General features: G+C 40.4%; 1 protein-coding gene across 6 annotated transcripts in view; it reads left to right on the plus strand.

Moving 5' to 3' along the window:
• rgs12b (regulator of G protein signaling 12b) overlaps nucleotides 1-19639 on the plus strand; it is a 57915-nt gene extending 38276 nt beyond the window's left edge. For 3 of the 6 annotated variants that reach the window (XM_008408398.3, XM_008408406.3, XM_008408415.3), the window contains exons 7-19: nucleotides 2388-2557; nucleotides 4158-4250; nucleotides 4388-4531; nucleotides 6100-6282; nucleotides 6472-6622; nucleotides 6946-7031; nucleotides 8955-9158; nucleotides 9390-9463; nucleotides 9557-9683; nucleotides 10308-10404; nucleotides 10491-10552; nucleotides 12447-12720; nucleotides 13022-16277. In XM_008408398.3, the coding sequence (XP_008406620.1) occupies nucleotides 2388-2557; nucleotides 4158-4250; nucleotides 4388-4531; nucleotides 6100-6282; nucleotides 6472-6622; nucleotides 6946-7031; nucleotides 8955-9158; nucleotides 9390-9463; nucleotides 9557-9683; nucleotides 10308-10404; nucleotides 10491-10552; nucleotides 12447-12720; nucleotides 13022-13626 (2270 nt within the window). In that variant the 3' untranslated portion in view covers nucleotides 13627-16277. Of the gene's footprint in view, nucleotides 1-2387; nucleotides 2558-4157; nucleotides 4251-4387; nucleotides 4532-6099; nucleotides 6283-6471; nucleotides 6623-6945; nucleotides 7032-8954; nucleotides 9159-9389; nucleotides 9464-9556; nucleotides 9684-10307; nucleotides 10405-10490; nucleotides 10553-12446; nucleotides 12721-13021; nucleotides 16278-19467 lie in introns of those variants that run through there. The other 3 variants (XM_081606927.1, XM_081606931.1, XM_081606929.1) reach the window with 3 other exon arrangements.
• The last annotated feature ends 301 nt before the right edge of the window (nucleotides 19640-19940 follow it).

The following is a 19940-nucleotide window of genomic DNA, read 5'->3' on the forward strand; positions in this document are numbered from 1 at the left end:
GGGATTTTATGTGATAGACCAACACAAGGCAGTGTGGATTTGAGAGAAACTGGTAGGTAAAGGAAGGTGCTCTGCTAAGACGATTTTGAAATTGAACATTTTTGCCAACATGCTAAACTCTGAGTGGTGACAAAATAACTTTGGAAATATTAGCTGCTGGGTAAGATCAGCCTAACATCATGTTTTTGTGAGAAACAAACAAACGCAATTCAATAACATAATTATAACCTGCTGTATAAAGCCGCTGCTTAGTGTATATTTAGTTAGATTTTTTTGAGAGAACTTTGTTTTATCTGTCTGTCTCTGTGATATGTGCAGTGGGGTCTGTGACGCTGAACAGAGCGCTTGGTTTAGACAGCACAGACAGGTTTACACAGATTAATGTTTTCTCCTTATATACAGTGATAAATCTTCATTAATATTTAGCAGAAGCCTCAGGAGTTTATTTTTAATCTGCCCTTGAAGAGAACTTTGCTGTGAAATGTGTGGATAAAAACATTTCGTTTTGGTGCAAATGATTTTAAAGATCCGTTGTGAAAACTGTCACTGATAAATAATAATACATTTTTTTAAAAAGTAAGAAATGAAGCGCAAAAGCAGAAGTCACATTGAAAGTGTCCACCGATCGCCCAGATTGGAGGTTTTTAATCAGAGAGGACTTTAGCTGTGGGTACAATCCTCCTCTTTCACATTTATTTATTTATTTTTTATATTTATTTACAGCATCTGTGTTGTTCAGGGCACCTGACTGCCGCTGTCCTCCCTGTGGCTGTTCTTCCTTTTGGTTTTATCTCAACATAGCAGGCCACTTTCTGTTAGTTTGGCCTGCAGCTCATTGCTGGTTATTCTCAGCTCCCCTCCTCGCCTTCTGATCAGAGCTAAATTGTAGGAACAAGGGCACAACGCGGCGGAGTGGTGGGAAACGCAAGCAATTCTTGGATTGATCAAGACTCTCCCAAGAATAATAAAGCATGGATTGATTCGGAAAGCCTATTAAATTAGAATATTACGAGTGTTTTCAGAATTACGACTTTTTTTGAGAAACAGTCAGCTTTATTGGCCAGGACTGTGGGCACTAATAAGGTTCAAGTGCCCACAGACATTAAGTATAAATAAACCAGTTGCAGGATATAAAGTTATTAAAGTTTTTGTGAATAATACAAGTAGCTCAGTTTTAACTAATTGGACTTCTGAAAGTGCTGTATCTAGGTTTTCTAGAGCTGTATCTAGAGAAACCCAGGAGCAGAAGATGGTCTCCCAGGGTAGGTTTCTACCTGTGCTTTAAAACTGACAGGGGAAACATTGGTGCCTAATGAGTTCCAGTGTGACTGCGCTGCTTTCAGCACAATCACAGCGGACTCCACTGAAATTCCCTCCTGAGTCCGTCACTACACCCAGATTTCGGGCCTCATCGCTGGTTTCCAGCTGTAAAAGCTGAAGCTGTGTGCTGTTCCTCTTCAGGTCCGAAGATAATAACCTCTACAGTATGTTTCTGTTGACTTGGAGAACGTTACGGCACATCCACGCATTGATTTATGTGTCATATGTCTTGTCTTCTAATACAAGATAGTGTTACAATACTGATGCAACTTAATATTTATAAAATTAATTCAGATAAAATTAACTCATTTTGTTTTGCAGTTGATGCAAAAAGAGTTAAAAAAATGTATGTAAATAATTGCAAACAAAATAATCTTGCAATCAAAAATTTGCAGTTTTAGCCACAGGGTGTGATTAAATGTACTATTCAGGTTCAGCACTTTTACCATTATCATTTATCGGTTCTGATTTCCCATTTCAGAAACGCGTGACTTGCCGATTCAAATTTCAATAAAATCAATTTATTTTTTTTTATCCTAAGGGTTTGGTTGAACCGTAACAGAAAATTTAAGAAACTACAGCAACTTAGTAGAGAAAATCGCTTTGCAATTTGAAAGGTGTGGGTTTGAATCCAGCTCCCACATGTCGATGTGCCCCCAGGTAGCCCCAAGTAGATCTGTGTATCTGTGTGTGAATGCGTGGCTGGGTGAATGTGGCTCTATTGTAAAGTTCTTTGTGTGGTGTAACTACAAAAGCACTGCACATAAATGTACTCCATTTACTACTTAATAAATTATACCATTATCCCTGTTTATGCAAGAAAGAAAAAAACATTTAGCTCTTCTTTTCAACTCACAGTAGTCTACTCCGCATTTAATTCATGCAACGGAAAAATCTGATTCTTCAATAACAGACTTGTCAATGACTGATCATTGATAACTGATCGAGTCAAAACTGTCCGAACGCAACCTTTGGCGGGCTGATTTGCACGTCACTAAATTTGAGTGGTTTCAGCCTTTAAGAACACAAGGATTTAATGTTGCGTGTGAATTTGTTTTTGTAAACAGAGCTGAACAGCGTGGAGTTGCAGGGCTGCAGCAGCGACAACAGTCTGAACAGCAATGCCAGCCTGCCCAGCGTCCAGAGTCACCGGCGCCACACCGAGAGGAGGGTGGCCAGTTGGGCCGTCTGCTTCGAGCGGCTGCTGCAGGACCCTGTAGGAGTCCGCTACTTTTCGGTAAAATGACACCGCCTGAACGTGGTTCACCAGCAGATGCTGTGGACAAGCAGACTCTAAATGTGTTTGTCAATAACAATGTATTATAAATTTCTAATGTTTTTTTTTTTTTTAATTACAAGTGTAAATAGTGAGTGTTAACGCAATTGTTTTGCTGCAGAGTTGTGATGAACATTTCTGGGTTAAAACGTCAAAATATTTTGTCAGACTTCCGACAGTCAATCAGATTTTCACTTGAATCTGCCGTTACTTCAACGGTTTCATGATACCGCATAGTCTAACATGATTCCCAGAAGCTTTAGGGAGAGAATCGAGCCCACAGCATCACAGATCCTCCACCGTACTTAAAAGTGGGCGACAAGCCTGTTTTTGTTAAAAAGTTGAATTCAGTCTTTATCTGACCTGAACATATAACTCCAGTTAAGTCCAAGTAGAATTGGTAAACTCCACACATTTTGATGGTAGGATATAAAAGTGAGCTAACATTTAGCGACCCTGAGATGCCTCTCTCTGCTGCATCTCTCTAATGTGAGAGAGGTTTTCTTTTAACTTCTTCACCAGCTTCCTTCCTCTGCTCAGTTCTATTTATTTGAAATTGTTTGTTAGATGTACTAAAATTTGGTAACTATTGCATTCTTTTTTTAATAGATATATGTTTATACATTTTTTGTGTAAAAACAATAATATAACACAAACCAAAAGCTCCAGCAGTGCCGTCCAATGGAGAGGAAAAAGGAAAAGAAAATATAGGGGGCATACATATATTCATCATTTTATAGTCGGAGTCTAAGAATTTGTAAATGCTCGAGACAGGATGGTGGACATGTGGTCATCAACATAATCCAAAAAGGGCTTCCATATGCATGCAAAGATGTCAGTCTTTGGATATTTTCCAAAATAAGCTTCTTCCACCCAGAAATAGAAGGAGACTTTTTGGAAATCCATTGCAACAAAATATTCTTTCAAGTATAGAAGATTAGGATATCATACAACTTACTCTTGTTTTTATTTTGAATATGTTTACTTGGTAGACCAAGGAGAAGAGACACTATTACATACAAAAAAACATTATAAGCATTTATTTCCTACAATGGCATTACTTTCCCCTATTAATAAATATCGGCAAGGTTATTTTATTTGCATAGCAGATTTAAGCAACAGAACCATTCAAAGTGCTTTGTGTGATTAAAAAGAAAAAAAATCCCCACAACAAACAAGCAAGAAACAATAAATTGATATTCAAATTAAATTTAGGATTCCCAACATTTTTTTTGTGTGTAATTTGTCTGCTACAGGAACAGCAGTGGATTTGTTTTAGGGGTTTTTAAACATTTTCATCAGCTTGCTTCACGAGTTTGTCTGGCACTGTGAATATAGCTCTATTAAATTATTACAACACTGTCTTACTCAGTATTATACTCAGCTGTGTGACAGTATTGGGTGAATAATATCAGACAGATTCTGCTTTTACTTTTTACGCCAGAACCAATGTGTCTTTCAACTTTTTCTACGCGTTTCTGATTAAGACCTATACATGAATTGTTTTTTTGTTTTTTTTTCGTCTTCCATTTTTAATCCATGTTTCATTTATTTTCTGCAGGAATTCCTAAAGAAGGAGTTCAGTGAGGAGAATATTCTGTTCTGGCAGGCCTGTGAATTCTTCAGCCATGTTCCCGAGAACGACAACAAGCAGGTAACGGACCTTATTTGATTAATACTTTTAGCGCACACTTGCATCAATTTGAATCCCTCCTTTAGCATGTAGTTATTATTGAGCATTCGACTGTAGTAAATCCTTCTTCTCCTTTATTTTTTTTATTTTTTTTTTAGCTCTCACAGCGTGCCAGAGAGATCTACAACAGCTTCCTTTCCAGTAAAGCAACAACGCCGGTCAACATCGACAGTCAAGCCCAGCTTGCTGACGATATCCTCAACGCACCAAAACCGGACATGTTCAAGGAGCAGCAGCTGCAGGTACGGAGACTCGTTTTTATAAAGGCTTCTGCTACAGTTTTAACCTTTCACATGCAAACAAAAAAGAGAGCCACTTCCTGTTAGACTAATTTATTATTCTTCTTAAAAGTGAATCAAAACATAGCTCCTTTGAAAATGCTCTCTCGACACAGTGTCAAGTGCTCACACAACACAAGGCCAGTCATTCATCTTTGCCTGCTGTCGAGCAACACCGACCTGAATGGCTCCTTACACACGCATGTTGTCGACGGGGCACAGCGTCTGAAAAGCCCTATTGATTTCAGCTGCAGAGCTCAGATGTTCAAACTCTGATAAGGAAGTCACAAGGCCTGAAGGATATCCTCACTATCATGCTTTTTTTAAAAAAAAATTTATATCAGACACCCACACTTTTTCTGTTCAGTAACTACACACACACACACATCGGAAAGCCTTATGGTAACCTTGCCAGAATATCTTGGGATTGATGATAAATCCATGATTGCATCACAGTCTTCCGTTTTTTTGACCTTTCATTTCAGAAGCTAAATATTTGATCCTATATTTTCAATCACAAATAGGATGTAGATCGGTTGATTAAACCAAACCAACACAAATTAGTGTAAATGGAGAATGGATACATGGCTTTTAAAGTTATGATACAAATCCATATCTAAAAAGTGAGGTATGCATGTGTTTTTTGTATCTTCTGAGTTACTGTTTTCCAGAATCATATATTGTTAGATTTTCAGCTGCATCACACAGCTGGTCTTATGGAGTTCGTCTCTAGCAATTGAAGAGTGTTTGAACCTCAGTTTTCAAGTATTGATGTTTGGACTTTGGACAATTTTATCTCACTGTAGTGCTTTGATACATTGTAGCTCCGGTTTTATATTTAGAGTATTTGTCTTGCTGGACATATTCCATGGCCTTCACGATGCTGGTTCTTCTGTAACAAACTCCTGAGGCCTTCACAGAACAGCTGGAATCATATTAGATTAATTTACACACAGATTATAGTTTACAGGTTGAACTAGATTTTTAAAAAAATCAAATCAAGAGGTAAAGGAAACAAAAGCATGTCACACTTTTCATATATTCTTTTTTTTGTAAAAAAAAAAAAAAGTTATTTGCACAAGAATTAAAAATACTTTTTCTAAGACACCAATTATGTTATGTAAAGTTGTCTATGTTGTGCTCCCAGGTATTTGCAGCTTGGCCAGCTCCTCCTAAATAAAGTTAGTCCGAAGCAGCAAATCTTAAAGACTTTTCCCATAAAGATGGGGATTAGACATAAGTCAAGCTTGCTTTGTTTTTTCCAAGAGAACGCGTTCCAAGAGCAGCTTAAAGGTTTCATCATTTGGTTTAACTTCACTTTTATTTTTTTTCATTTTCCGCTTCAAAATACCATACAGATTGTCTGAGTAGTTTTGCTCACCTATTGTTTTTGTTTTATTTTATTTTTGCACAGATTTCTTTCCTGTTCTAATGTTCATGGATTGCTCATTTTTTCATCATCATCTGCGTTGCCTTTTTTTTTAAATATATAATCTAACCTCCCTAAATCTTCTCCCTCCCGACTCCATTAGATCTTTAACCTGATGAAGTTTGACAGCTACACGCGATTCCTCAAGTCTCGGCTGTACCAGGAGTGCATGCTGGCTGAGGTGGAGGGCAGACCGCTTCCTGACCCCTATCACATCCCCAGCAGCCCAACTTCAAAGCACAGCACCACCGGCTCCGACCGCTCCAACCTCTCCACTCCCAAGAAGGTGAGCCAGTAGAAATCCTTGTGTCTTATCTCAAATGGAAAAAGAGCATGCCTTTTTGGATCAATACCCGGGATGTTCATGTTTATGAGTGGAAACAGCTGAAGTTTGCAGCTTTAAATAACAAAAAATTGTGTCCACATTTGTTTGTGTGCCTATCTGCTCCTCCACTCATCGCTGTGTTTCTTACAGGAGGACAAGAAGACCAAATCGGGGCGGTCTCTGAACGAAGACAGTCGGGATGACTCAGGAGACCGGAGGAAGGGCATGTTTTTCTCGTGGTCCCGAAACAGGAGCTTTGGCAAAGGCCCCAAAAAGCGAGAGCTGGCTGATTTTAATTACAGTCAGTCCATTTTCCTTTCTTCATTTCATAACTTCTGCCTGCTGGATAGTTTGTTTCAAACAAGAAATGATAAAAGTGATCATGCATTAAAAATTAGAAAATTTAGTCTTGGTGTTTAGACGCTCGATTGATGACAGATAAATGATCTGTTATGTTCTTGTGTTTATTTTCTGTTCCTAAAAGCAACCAATTTGCATTTGTGGTGCTGCTAAGATGTTATCTGATGAAGCATTTAATTTGAATCTAGTCAGGAGGCACTCTTACACTCAGCATGTGTTTGCTCATGATGCTTCTCTTTTTTTGCTTGTTTGTTTTATTTTCAGGCACCAACGGTCGTCGGGAGTCCCAGGGTTCGCTGTCCTCAGGAGCCAGTCTGGAACTGGGGACGTCAGGTTCGGGGAAGAATGAGGTCAGTCTGATGGGAGTCATCTTGATCTAATCAGTTTGCTAATAATTGGTTCATTGAAGCTTCTTTTTGCATGGAGCAGCTTTTAATGTCGGTGTTCCCTTTAAAAGGAGCACTTGATGGCAGATTTTTGTGAAGCTTGATGCATATTTTGACAGATTCTAATTTTTAGTTAGGAACTAGGAAGTATACATTTAGAATTTCCTTGCATGAGCTGCATTACATTTTTATAGTAGTAGCATAGGTGACACCACACAGTCACTGTAGAACATGGTTTTGTTGACATTTTAAAGCAAAGGCAGTGATTATAGAGTTTAGCTCCTTATTTTAGTGTTTAGCTCATTTAGCATCACTAGCATTACTAAAACCGCTGTATTCCCGATGGTTTCTGTAGATTCTTAACTCAGAAATTTCCAGAAGGCTGTCAGCGACCCTAAATCTAGCATGTTCAGTGACAGTGGAAAAGGCATAAGATTGAGGGATTTTGCTGTAGTCATATCAGCCTTCTTGTAATCTTCTCAAAATCTTGCACTCTCTAACTCTTTTGCACTCTGAGTAAAATGCAGACTAAAATGTCCGCACATGAAAGTACTCTTTAGATAGTTTTCCGTGTCTCTCTGTTTCACCTGACGTCATCATGAACGCTCTGATGATGCTAAAAAAATACATAATTTTGAGTTCTATTTACTCAGTAAGAACTGCCCACATGTAAATGGCTTTTAGTGTCGATTACAGTGCATTCTCTGAATAATAAGAGTTTCTGACCGGTAGGTCAAACTGTAAATCAGCCAGTTGTGGTCATCTGCCGAACTATCAGTGCATCTCTACTTTTGCTACTTTTAGAGATTTTCTCTCAAGTTTCTGTAACATTTTGATACAAAATTTATTTCTGTGGCCATCTGTGCAGCAGATGGTAAACAGTCGTAGAGAAGTGGCAGGATGCATGTAAGGCAAACAGAACACACCCTCACCCAACATGGAGTGAGCGTGATGTTAGCATGACGTTATTGCCCATTGTGAGGCTTCCATCAGCGATCATAAACTCACTAGCGTTCTCTCCAAATCGTGACACTGTTTTCCCATTCTCCATTCTTTGCCTTCATCAGATCAGTTGACATTTCATTGTATACCGAACAGCATTAAACAGAGCGAGACAATATTTCTCTGCGATTCATAAAACATACTGTCAGAATTGATTCATTTAAAAATATTAATCATTAATAACAAAAACAGGAGCTCATCGCTTTGACTGCTTGAGGCAGAAAGTTGTGTAACTGTCTGGTTCTGCTCCTGGCACTGTCTGTCTGGCAGCAGAGGTTCAGAAGGTTAATATGATCCAGAGCCCAGTTCCTGCAGCAGCTCTGAGATTCTGCACGGCGGGGGAACTAGCCTTCTCGGTTCCCCTCACTGTCCTCTGCAGGACACCCTTATTAGTAAATTATTTCATATCCATTTTGTGCATCCTTAGTTTATTTCTTCACCTTTCTGTGTTTGTGTCTTTGAACAAAGACAGAAGGAGAGAATAAAGATGTCAGAAGATGATTATATTGATGATGATTAACAGTTTACATTTAATTTGATTTTAACATATTCATTGCAAATATTCTCATCTCCTGTTGGTGGATGTGTTTTTTATTATAGGTTTATCTGGTTATTTCTGTTTGTGAAGTTAGATGTTAATTTATTTGTACTCCAGTCTCTGTCTTAGGAGAGTTTGGACCTAATCAGAGATCATCATTAGTAGTAAACGCTCATGAACAGCACACACTGGTATAATCTTGTTACAGTTTCTCTCTTCATCAGGACCACTTTTGATGTCCTTAAAAATATTTTTGTCAAATTTAATTTCTGAGTCACAAGCAGGAGGTTAGGAGGATGATGAAGCACAAATTACCCAAATAAGATCAACCTCCTTTCCTTTTCTAGCATGACGTTTCCCGTGGCGCCGTATCGGAACGAGGAGGAGGCAGCGCCCCCTTGAGGCAGTGTAACATTAGCTTGCCAGATGGCTCCTGTTGCCCAGTGCCGCTTCGGCCTGGCATGTCCATCAGAGACCTGCTGCAGGGCCTTTGTGACAAACTCTGCATCAACCTGGCAGCTATAGACCTTTTCCTCGTCGGAGGAGAGAAGGTAAACCTCAGTGTGTGTCTGAGCTTTTGTTATCATGTGTAGATTTGAGTTGGTGTCCTCCAGCTGTATTTCTCTGTATTTTATTCATATAAATAACTAACTATTCATTTTGCTTGTTTTTTTTTTTTTTTACTTTTTTTATATTATTCTGACACATATATGATTTATATCATAGGAATGAGCAGCGACCTCAATATATGAATATTTCCTGTCATTTTTTTTTTTCCTCAGCCTCTCGTTTTGGACCAAGACTGTATGACCCTCAGCTCCCGAGACCTGAGATTAGAAAAACGCACTCTGTTCAGGTACAAAACACGTCAACAGCAGAGATGAACATGGGACTGCAGACCCCCGATCACTCAAAAATATGATTTATTGTCTTTGTGTTCCTCCACCAGGCTTGACTTGGTCCCCATCAACCGCTCTGTGGGTCTGAAGGCTAAGCCAACTAAACCAGTGACTGAGGTCTTGAGGCCTGTTGTGGCCAAATATGGGCTGCACCTCTCTGACTTAGTGGCACGTATAGTAAGTACAGTATTTTCCTTAGGCTGAAGGCAGATGCTGTAATCTACAGTGCCTTTCAAACATATTCGTACCTCTTCAATTTATGCATATTTTATAAAATAATAAATACAAATCTCAGTCTGTTTCATTGAGATTTTTAGCATTTATTTCTGTTTGACTGCCCTTTAACACCATTAAAAAGCTCCAATGGAACCCTGTGTGTGGTGTAAGTAAAGTATTCTGTAGAGGTTTCAGAGGTTTGTTGGAGAATATTAATGAACAAACGGCATCATGGAGATCAAGTAAGACTCCAGACAGGTCAAGGATAGCAATGGCCAAAAAAACATGGCCATTCAACAAACCTGGTGTGCTGGGCAGTGAGTGGATCATTCAGAGAAGTAGCCAAGAGACCTATTATAACTCTAGAGGAGCTGTTTTTGGCTGTTTTACATAAAAAATGGGCAAATGTTTTAGGGTTAGTTGTTAGTTGTAAGAAGCTTGTGCAGTCATACAACTTGTGCTGAAATTGCAGAAAAAGTTAGTTCTACAAACTCACAAGGGATAACAACACATGCGAGCCTCAGGTTTTCAGTTTGTTTAAATGGCCAATACGAACCTCTTCTAAAATGTCTTCCTGTGATGCAGAGCGGCGAGTCGGAACCTTTAGATCTCGGGCTTCCTATTTCCAACCTGGATGGTTTGCGAGTTGTGTTAGACATTGAAGAAAACGCCATGGGGAAAGGTGAAACAAACACAGACACACATCATACTCATTCTTCTTCTGTTTGCTGGTTTGTAATTGAATTGAAGTTTTGTTTCCTCACACAGACAAAATCAAAGCAGCTCAGAGTCACCTTCCGGCCTCCGCGAGCAGGAACCAGTCAGCAACAGTGAGCTCTCCTCCGTCCTCTCGTTTCAAGTTTTCTTCCCATTCCTGAATGTTCTGTAACCCTCTGAATGTCTCCACTGCCTGGTCGATAATGTCACGCTCTACTAAGTGTCCCTCCTGCTGTCTTCAGTCACCCATGTCTGTTTGCTGTGTGTTAAACATGCTCACAGGTGTGTTTTGCTGTGGTGCAAAAGGAGCTGCATCACTCTGTTGAGGTTCCCTAATGTTCTGTTAATGTGGTCTGCCTGTGGCCGGATGCATCATCAACTTTCCTCTCTGGTTTTTCCTTTTTTTTTTTCCCCCTGTAACAACGCCAACTTTTGCTGGGTGCCGGGATCTTCAGCGATGTATCATAGTGGTGGTGGTGGAGCTATAGTTCACTGTAGAGACTTTCTTTTCGCTGTCCTCATTACCTTCAGTAAATCCCAGGATCTGTTTCCCTTCACTGTTAGTTGCAGTAGTGCAGCTTTAAGTAGTGGATAGATTGCCCCTCTGGCGTTTTGCTCTGTGAGCCTTTCACGTTGATGATGCCGAGCACACAAAGCGACCGTTGTAGCTGTCTCAGTGGAGCATCCAAGGTCAAGTTTTTACTGAATTCATTTTCCATACGCTGCCTGGCCAAAATGAAAGGCAACGCCTTCGTTTAGCTGAACCAATAGGTAAAATCCTTCATCTGGCAAAGGACTGCAGCAGCACTGAATGTTGTTGCGAGTAAATTCCACATCCTGAAAATTATGTTTTTCACAATCAAAAACTCAAATTGTCAGTGTGCATCAAGCAAACAACAAATTTAGAAGACCGCCACAAACAGATTTGGAGAAAGAACAAGCCGATTCATTATTTAGAAACATGGGTATATAGTGTTTAGATGGGCGACTTAAAGGAGGAGATGTTGATAGAAAGAGGCCTGCAGCGTTTAATATATGTTTTATTTCCTATTTTCACAAAATTGTCCCTCTAAGAAATCAAAAAAGGTCAATTATTCTACACCAATGGATCTTGACGTGTATTTCTGGAAGGCCATGGCTTAGATTAAAAAAGGTTTTAGGGTAACGTTTTTTTGGTTTGATTCAGCTTTTTTATACTTTTTATGCATTTCAAAAATGTTATACATCAGCAACAGATAATTTGCTGCTGAAATCTTGATATAATATCTTGTTGATATGAAATCTTGTCAAATCAGAAAGAAGAAGGTAGTTTGACATTAAGATCTGAAACTCAAAGGTGTGATTTTTGTAGACTAATTGAGAAAACATTAATTACAATTATAAAAAAAATTAATTTCAAGAGGAGCAGGAACTGATCATTTTTGTTCTGCATTCCTGTTATCAGGTGAAAGTCATGCTCTCTCTCCTGCAGCCTGAATGAACTGCACCGTGTCTGAACATAGTCTGCTTTCAGCTTCTTATATCCGTGCTTCATCTGAGTTTAGTTATTCAGAGCTTAAGGATACTGAACATAAATAATTTTTAGTTTTCTGGAAACACTAGCAGGAAGACTTGGTAGCAGTTTTGATGAACCAAAAAAAAAAAGCTGGATTTTTGAGTTTCCAGCTGATCTTCGACAGTCTGACCAATCAAGCTGAAAAGTGGCTGATTTCTGGTCAGCAGCCGAATTCTTGACGCATGTCTGTTTTGGAGTCAGACCGGTTCTTTCAGACGCTCTGGAAGCTAAAACAATGCCACAGCAGATTCTCAAAATCTAAACAACGCAAAAATAGTCAACTGCTTTTGGCCAGGTGGTGTATATTCCACTGTCTCTGAAATGGAGCAAGTCAAATGTTTATTTCTTATAAACATTTCCGTGACATTCTCAAAAATCATCCCCAGTCAGTTAAACTTGTGTCTCCCGCTCACCGTCAGATTGTCAAAATTTATGACCCTCTTCACCATCAGCACTTCTGGCTCCCACCTGTTGTCATTGCTTCCTCCAAATCGTGCACCGCTGTGACTCACCAGGGCTTTATTGCCCCACTCCGCTCTTCGTGTGGCCCCCAGGGGGACGACAGGCCAACAAGGAAAGGCGGTTCAGCCCACCCCCATGGGGAAAATGGCAAGGCTGGGCCCGGCCCCGGCACAAGCAGCCAGCCCCTACCCAACCACTCTGTCTCTCTGCATAAGGCTCCGGGGAAAAGAAAGCAGAAAAAGATTAATATAGACGAAGCTGAAGGTAAAAACTGAACAACCTCCCTTTTCTGTTGTTTCTGTGGCTGTGTTCGCACTAACCCTTCGGCCTGCCTGCAGGACTGCACAAACACCCAATGCTTTAATGCTAGCTAAATGTAGCACAGTCCAATCTTTGCTTGTACCGAATATAGCCCTGACGTATCTAAAAGATTAATACTTATGCTGCATGCTTCTGCATTACAAAACCAAGTTTTCTGAGATGTTCTGGATGTGTACGATTAAGCGTGGGAACCTTTTTTATGTATTTCTATGTTTTTGTGCGCGCCGCTCTGTGCGTGCTGCAGAGTTCTTCGACCTCATATCCAAAGCTCAGAGCAACCGAGCCGACGACCAGCGAGGCCTGTTGAACAAGAGCGACCTTCAGCTGCCGGACTTTCTGCGTCTCACGCCAACCAGCCCGACGATGCCTGCTCCCCGCAACGCCGAGCCCATCTGCTCCACCCCGAATTCCCGTAACACCGACAACGGCGGCTTCCCCAGCAGCAGCCACCGGGGCAACAAGGGAAATGGCAACCACAGGGGCTGCGTGGTCAGTGGCTCGTACCTGCTCAGTGCAAGCCATCAGTCGCAGAGCTTGGACTCGGCGCTGGGCGCAGAGTGCGGAGGTGGCAGAAAAACCAGACCGCCCCCTCCGTTTCCAGCCACCGTCTCCCCCATCCAGTCAACCCGACCCGGCGCGCAGGGTCTCCTCCAGGACTTGGCCAGGGGGGAGTCGATCCAGATGCTGGAGGAGGACGCCCTGTCAGATCTAACTCTTGTGGGAGAGGGAGATATTAACAGCCCCAGCCTCAACTACATCACTCCCTCCTCCCTGTCGAGTAAACCCCTCCCCCGGCCTCAACACCAAGCACAGGACGGTCGGCCTTGCTCAGGTACCTCGCCGGTGTGAACTCTTAAGACCGCTGAACCTGCTCCTCTCCCTTCACCTGACTGTTAGTGGGACCGGTGACCCACTGGAGTCAGTCTGAAGTTACTTCAGTCGCCACTACTCACACGTGGCAGAAAATGCATCTGAATCTCCTCTTTTCCTGCCACTAAAATAGTTTTCAGTTTCTTAGACGCTAATTAGAAGTTTTATTCCAGGACTGTCTAAAAATACACACAACTCTAGTGTAAAAGATCAGAGCAAAGAGCTTCATTGCAAACAGTAGAGATTAGATTTTATTTAGACAGCAGTGAGTCTGATAATGTGAGGTGGTCAAAGGCCTGTCACAATAACAAATTTTGTTTGGACAATAAATTGTCCAAGAAATTATTGTGATAAACGATAATATTGTTGATTAAATGCAACTAATTTAATGATAAGGGCATAATAATTCCAGTCTGCCTTTCTTAAAAAGTAATAAACGTTTTTTTTTTTTTTTCATGGAACTTTTAACACTGGAACTGGAAGATATTTTTAATACTCAAAATAAAACGCAACAATCTAAAACAATTTACTTTTTTTTAAATAAAAACTTCAAACAGAAAACCATAAATAAACTGGATTATGAAATCTCTGTAAACAAAACTGTCCTTCAAGAAACGCAAATCATCCGAACGGAAATGATTGAGCTCATTTTAATTTATCATAATAATTGCTTATTGCGACAGGCTTAGGTGTGCACTACTTTGTGGCCAGCAGTCCACTTTTAGAATAATGAAATGTGTCAAAAATACAAAGAGAGGAAAATGGATGCATTGAGCATGGACAAATTGTTCCCCTGGAATTTTCTTGTGTGGTGTGTATCTGTGTGGACTTTTTCGACGGACTTGCTGTGGATTATGTTTGCTTTGAGACATCAGACTGAGGGTGAGCTTGGTAGGAACCTGTGCCGAATTCACTCCTCCAGTCCCTAAATGTACAGAATCTTAACAATGCACTTTAGCCAATTGTAAACAAGACCTTATTTGTCAGAGTGTAATATTTTTTTTCCTGTTACTCTTCTTTACATTAACTTTTCATGTCTGTTTCAATCTATACGTGACTAAGCAGCCATAGTTTTAGAAAACCATTACTTCGGTCATAGAGATGCATTGATACAAATGTTGGGGCTAGTTTCCAATCCTCCGGTTTTTGTAAAACTTTGACCTGCCGATGTGATTGTATCCGATTCCAAATTCTCTTTAAGAGTTGCTACTTAAAACTGACATTGATAATGTTTTACTCTACACTTTCTGCACAGAGCAGTCCTTATTAGGCATTGGAGACCACTGATGCATTACTTGCAATGTATATCGCTAATATGGCTAATGTACATTACTGTTGGTATATGTCGTTGATAGAGACCGCCATCTCTACGAGAGATTGGTGACTGTAAAATCGGATTTTGCTATCCTTAAAACAAAAAACTATTTTAGCATCTTAAATTAGCATTAGCATGGCTAGCATTGTTAAAATCCCAGTCTTCAAGTTTATTCCCCAGAGTAGCTCCGTATCTTAAGTCTACTATTTCCCAAAATAACCTGTATTGTAAGTTCTAAAGAAAACAACAGAGTAACTTTGCTTTAGCTATCCTCTTATCTGCTGAAAGCATTTCTCTCTTTTGCGTCTGGAACCACGAAGATTTCTTGACATGTTGTAGAATTTTTTTTCCTCTCAAATATCTTCTTAGGGCGTTGCGTGCGTGGTGCAGTGGTTGGAGCGAACACCCCGCACAGAGGCTACTGACCTTGATGCGGCAGCCCCGAGTTCGAGTCCCATCCTCTGCACCTTTGCCACATGTCTCTTCACCCTTTTCTCAGCCCTCGTCATCTCTCTGAAATTCAACATGGCTAACTTTGAGTCTTCTACACTCAGTAGCAACTTCCACGTTATGGAGAGTTAATATCACTGAAACATGGTAGCACTCCTATATCATTAAGATGAATGATTTCAACAAGATTTTATTTTTGATTTTTCCAGCTGATCAAACCGAAACTTGACCCTGGTCACCAACCACTGGCTCGGTGCATCTCTCCTCAATAGCCACTAGAAACCGAACACCAGGAAGGATCTAAAAAGCTCAAAGAAAATACCACAGTTTTAAAGAGATCATATAGTTTTTGACTTAATGTAACAGCTGGCTGGTCTGACTCAGTAAAGACAGAGTCTTCACTACCTTTATATACAGTACATGCGTTTTTAAACCCGTTTCCATCATTGTTCTCTTACCTCAGGCATTTCGACTGTATCGCAAGTGCTTACGTGTGCAATCTTGCTCATTGATCATGTGACTTTTAATAATGTGCACTGGCTGTAAACAAGCAGCTTTTTTCTTTCTTAGTGATCGACCATCTCTTTTTCAGATTAGAAAGCTTTGAGCTGTGTTTTCTGCAAGCTTCTATCTGGACTCATTTCATATGAATTTTTAACTTTACTGTATAAATCCATTAATTTATACATCATGTTGTTTTCATTGTTACCACCGGTTGAAAGTATTAATTTGTATATAGTTCCCTGAAAACCACCATGTTGCATTCTGAAATGGTGTTGCAGCCATGCTGTCTCATTAGGAATCGGTTCAGCTGAGTTGACATTGCGCTCTGTAAATAGTTGAAATAAATGTTTCCCACGTTTTACTCTCTGTATCCTCATGTGACCAACTTTCTGTCCTTTTCTAGTTTTCAGGAATATATTCTAATTTTTCCTTTTAAGCACTCTGCCTCCTCTGTTTGAAATTCTATTCCGTAGCTATTTACAAAACAAACTAACAAAAATGGATAGTAAGCAGGGGGTGTTTTATAGTCTGGAATTAATTTGTTTATTCAAAAGAAATGAAAAAAAATTGATTTGCTACAAAAGCTCAAGTCACTCAAAGCAAAAAGCAAGCTTTTCCCATTATATTTATTTCTCAGTAAAAAGGTACAATTACACACATGGTGCACATAATTAAGATTATTTGGCATTTTGAAGGAAGTTTGCTGTGTTTAAATCTTGACATTTAGGTTTGGTGCTCCTGACAGTTGGACTGAGAGTCAAACCCAAAGAAAGATTTGATGAGCTGCCTGACTATCTCAAGGAAGATTGTTGCAGCTTCTGGGTCTGCTAAAGGATTCAAAGAGGTCTTGTATAATTCAAAACCACTCATGACCCTGTGTGGAAAAAAGTCTACATGAAAAACATCATCACAGTTTGTACAGCAGGCCCTTGCTGATGTTGCTGTGAAAGTGTGTTCCTCTGCAGAGACTGCGAAATGTCACTTTTCACAATAATCTACGTAAAACTGAACAGAGGAAATGTTTGGTGTAAACCAGATGCAGCATTCCAGGACAAGAACAGCATCCTAACTGTGAAGCATGGAGAGAAATCGGTATCGATTTTAGTGCAGATGAGTAAATGTCCAAGTTTAAACTGGAAAGCTTTGACTTTCCAGTCATCAGATGGGGGACAGAGCAGCGAACCTCCATCATTAATGGTTGGTATAACAACACAGGGGCTTTCAGAGGTTGCTGAAATGTACAAGGTCAAAACAAAGTCCATTTTTGTTTTAAGTTTGTCATATTTATAACTCAGAAACATGAGGCCAAATCACCCGTAACATTGCAATCTGCATTAATTACAAAAAGATGTGAGGAAGAGGCTATTTTTACTACCTGCAGTAGAAATCAACAGCATATCTTTAATATGGATTAAATTGCTTTATTGCTTTTATTTCTATCATTAAAACCTTTTGGCTATATAAAGCAGGCTCATTAAAAAGAGCTGAAAGCTAAGTTAACCTAGCGTTCTTTGTGTTGTGTCTAGCCCTAAAATGTTGAGTTAATCTTAACAAATAAAGGTTACGATGGTTAATTATTGTTTCTGTTAAGAGGGAAACCAAAATAAAGCGCACAGTATATCTTAAATATATATATTTTTTTCACATAGATTTTTATCTTTCTATCTCCTTTGGTCATTTGCCAAGAGGCGTGGTACGCTCTTCACAGGTTGCCTGTCCATGACAACACCGAGACGTGAAACACAGGAGCACACGCTCATACCAAAGGGCAAATCAGTGAGACCAATTAACACAACAGTCTTGTTTTTAGACTGTGGGAGGAATCTGGAGTACCTGGAGAGAACTCGCACCTCCACATGGAAAACGTGCCAAGTCCATGCAGAAAGACCCCAGGCTGGGACCTTCTTGCTGCGAAGCATCAGTACTACCACTCTTTAGTTGTGCCTGGCCATAAACATTATTTTATCAATCTAAAAACTCGTTACAGGTTCTTGAGTTTAAATTCTTTAGCAGTCTTTGACCGCTAACCGTTTTCTCCGTCTCTTTAGCATTGTCTCTCTTTGATATTCCTCTCCTGTCTTTCTTGCCTCTTGTGTGTTTGTCTGAGTTTTGTCTTTCAGCTACAAAAGCTTTTCAGGACCGGGTCATTAGCTATGCAGGGCTTCCTCTCTGCTCAGTGTCTGGTGTAGCGACCGTTGTCATGCCCGAGATTTTGGTCTTCCGCTAACAAACATAAAGTTTGCTCCCGCTTCCCACCACACACGCGCGCTCGCGGCCATGGAAGGAGACCGTCCACGTCTGCTTGCATCACTCGCATCACATGATGTCCTGATTCTGCTGCTTTTTTCCGTTTGCATAATTCCTCATTGTTGTTCGTTTCTTTTTGTTTCCCGTAGGACTAACATGTGACAAACGTTGCAACTGACTTTATTTAACCAGTTCTGAAAATTGAGCAGAACGGGCACATCAAAATTTGTTTCCTCCTTTATGGTATGAATCAGGTTTAGCATTTAAAGGTGAATGTGCTGGAAGCTCCCAGCAGAACATTTTGTACAAATACCACTGGCTTTATTGAGTTCCAGCTAATTAATTTACAAATCAAAAGCATTTTGTTTTTTATGTCCTGGGAGTATGATTCTAACACTTACTGAACAGTCTGTGCACTGCTTTTATTATAAATAAATTAGATATCAATAACAGTGAGACAAAGTCATGTGAAAAAATGTAAATCCTATTAAATATTTTATTCTTCAGGTGTCCAGATACCAATCTCTAAGTTTGGTTTATGTCTGGAAAATACAGACTGCGGCCACAAACGACATAAATTAAGATTGTTTTACTCATTAAACGAAATGTATCAACAAAAATGTATTTTCTAGCCAGTGAAGATAAAAGTTAGGACACCCAATACCCTTCACAGAGTCGAGATTAGCATTTAGAGCCAGTTCACCTCATTTGGCTGTAGTACGTCAGTGGGATTTTGTGATCTACCAGTTGCAGATATCACTCTGCTGAATCTACATAACATTACAGAAATATCCCTATAAAACACCTCAAATTAAGTTATTAAATAAAAAAAGTGCTACATATCATAAATTTTCCAGTTGTAAAACTTAAAAAAAAATTTGCAAACCACAAAAATTGAGAAAACTATGAGCTTATGAAGCCTCCCTCTATCAGCCAGTAGATGGCAGCAGTCTGTACAGAGATAAACACTAACGAGCACTATGGCGCTGTCTGTCCCTTGATAGTGGAGCCAAGAACCAGCATGGGAATATCTGTCATGTCCAATTAGTTTCTTGCTGCCTTCCAGCTCTCTTTTTGTAGTCTGGTTGTGTGTGTATGTGTGTGTGTGTGTATTTGAGTTTTACTGTATCCCTGGTGTTTTAACACTTGGCTATACAGGCTTGATATTTATGGACATATTTGACTTTTAATATCTCACCTAAAGATCCGGCGAACTGTGTGTTTCTCCGTGATGTTTGCTCGTGTTTGCAGTGCCCCCTCGCTTCCCTGTTTGTGTGTATTTAAAGCATCCTCTTCATCCTCAGGTAAAGACAGAGCTGGGTGGAGAGGGAAGGAGAAGGGCGGTGGTGGAGGTGGAGGTGGGTTGAAAACGACAAGCAGACGGACAGCGTCTTTGAACCCCATCCCTTCCTCCCCGCCTCCGCCTCCTCCACGCCCCCCTCTTCGCTCTCGTCGCAAATCCAAGTCGCCGTCGTCCCGCTACAATCGCACGGCCCCAAAACAAGCCTTGGACGTGGACAAAATCGGAGGCGGCTCAAAGTCGGAGGACGTCAGGAAAGCCCGTAACGGGTCCCGAGACTTGCGGGGGCAGCACTTTTCAGAGCTGGACAGGAAGTGGGAGGGCGTTGCCCTGGAGCTGCAGTGTCGTGGCAGCAGGATGAGGTCAGCGGTGTACCAGACCTCAGATCTTCCCTCTATGGTGAAAGCCAAGAAACAGCTGGACCAGGGTTACAGCAGAGGGCAGATAGACCGCAGCAAACTGAAAGCAACTTTTGTC

This window comes from Poecilia reticulata, chromosome 1 (genome assembly GCF_904066995.2).
Source record: "Poecilia reticulata chromosome 1, P_reticulata-male-v2, whole genome shotgun sequence".
Lineage (NCBI taxonomy): Eukaryota > Metazoa > Chordata > Actinopteri > Cyprinodontiformes > Poeciliidae > Poecilia > Poecilia reticulata.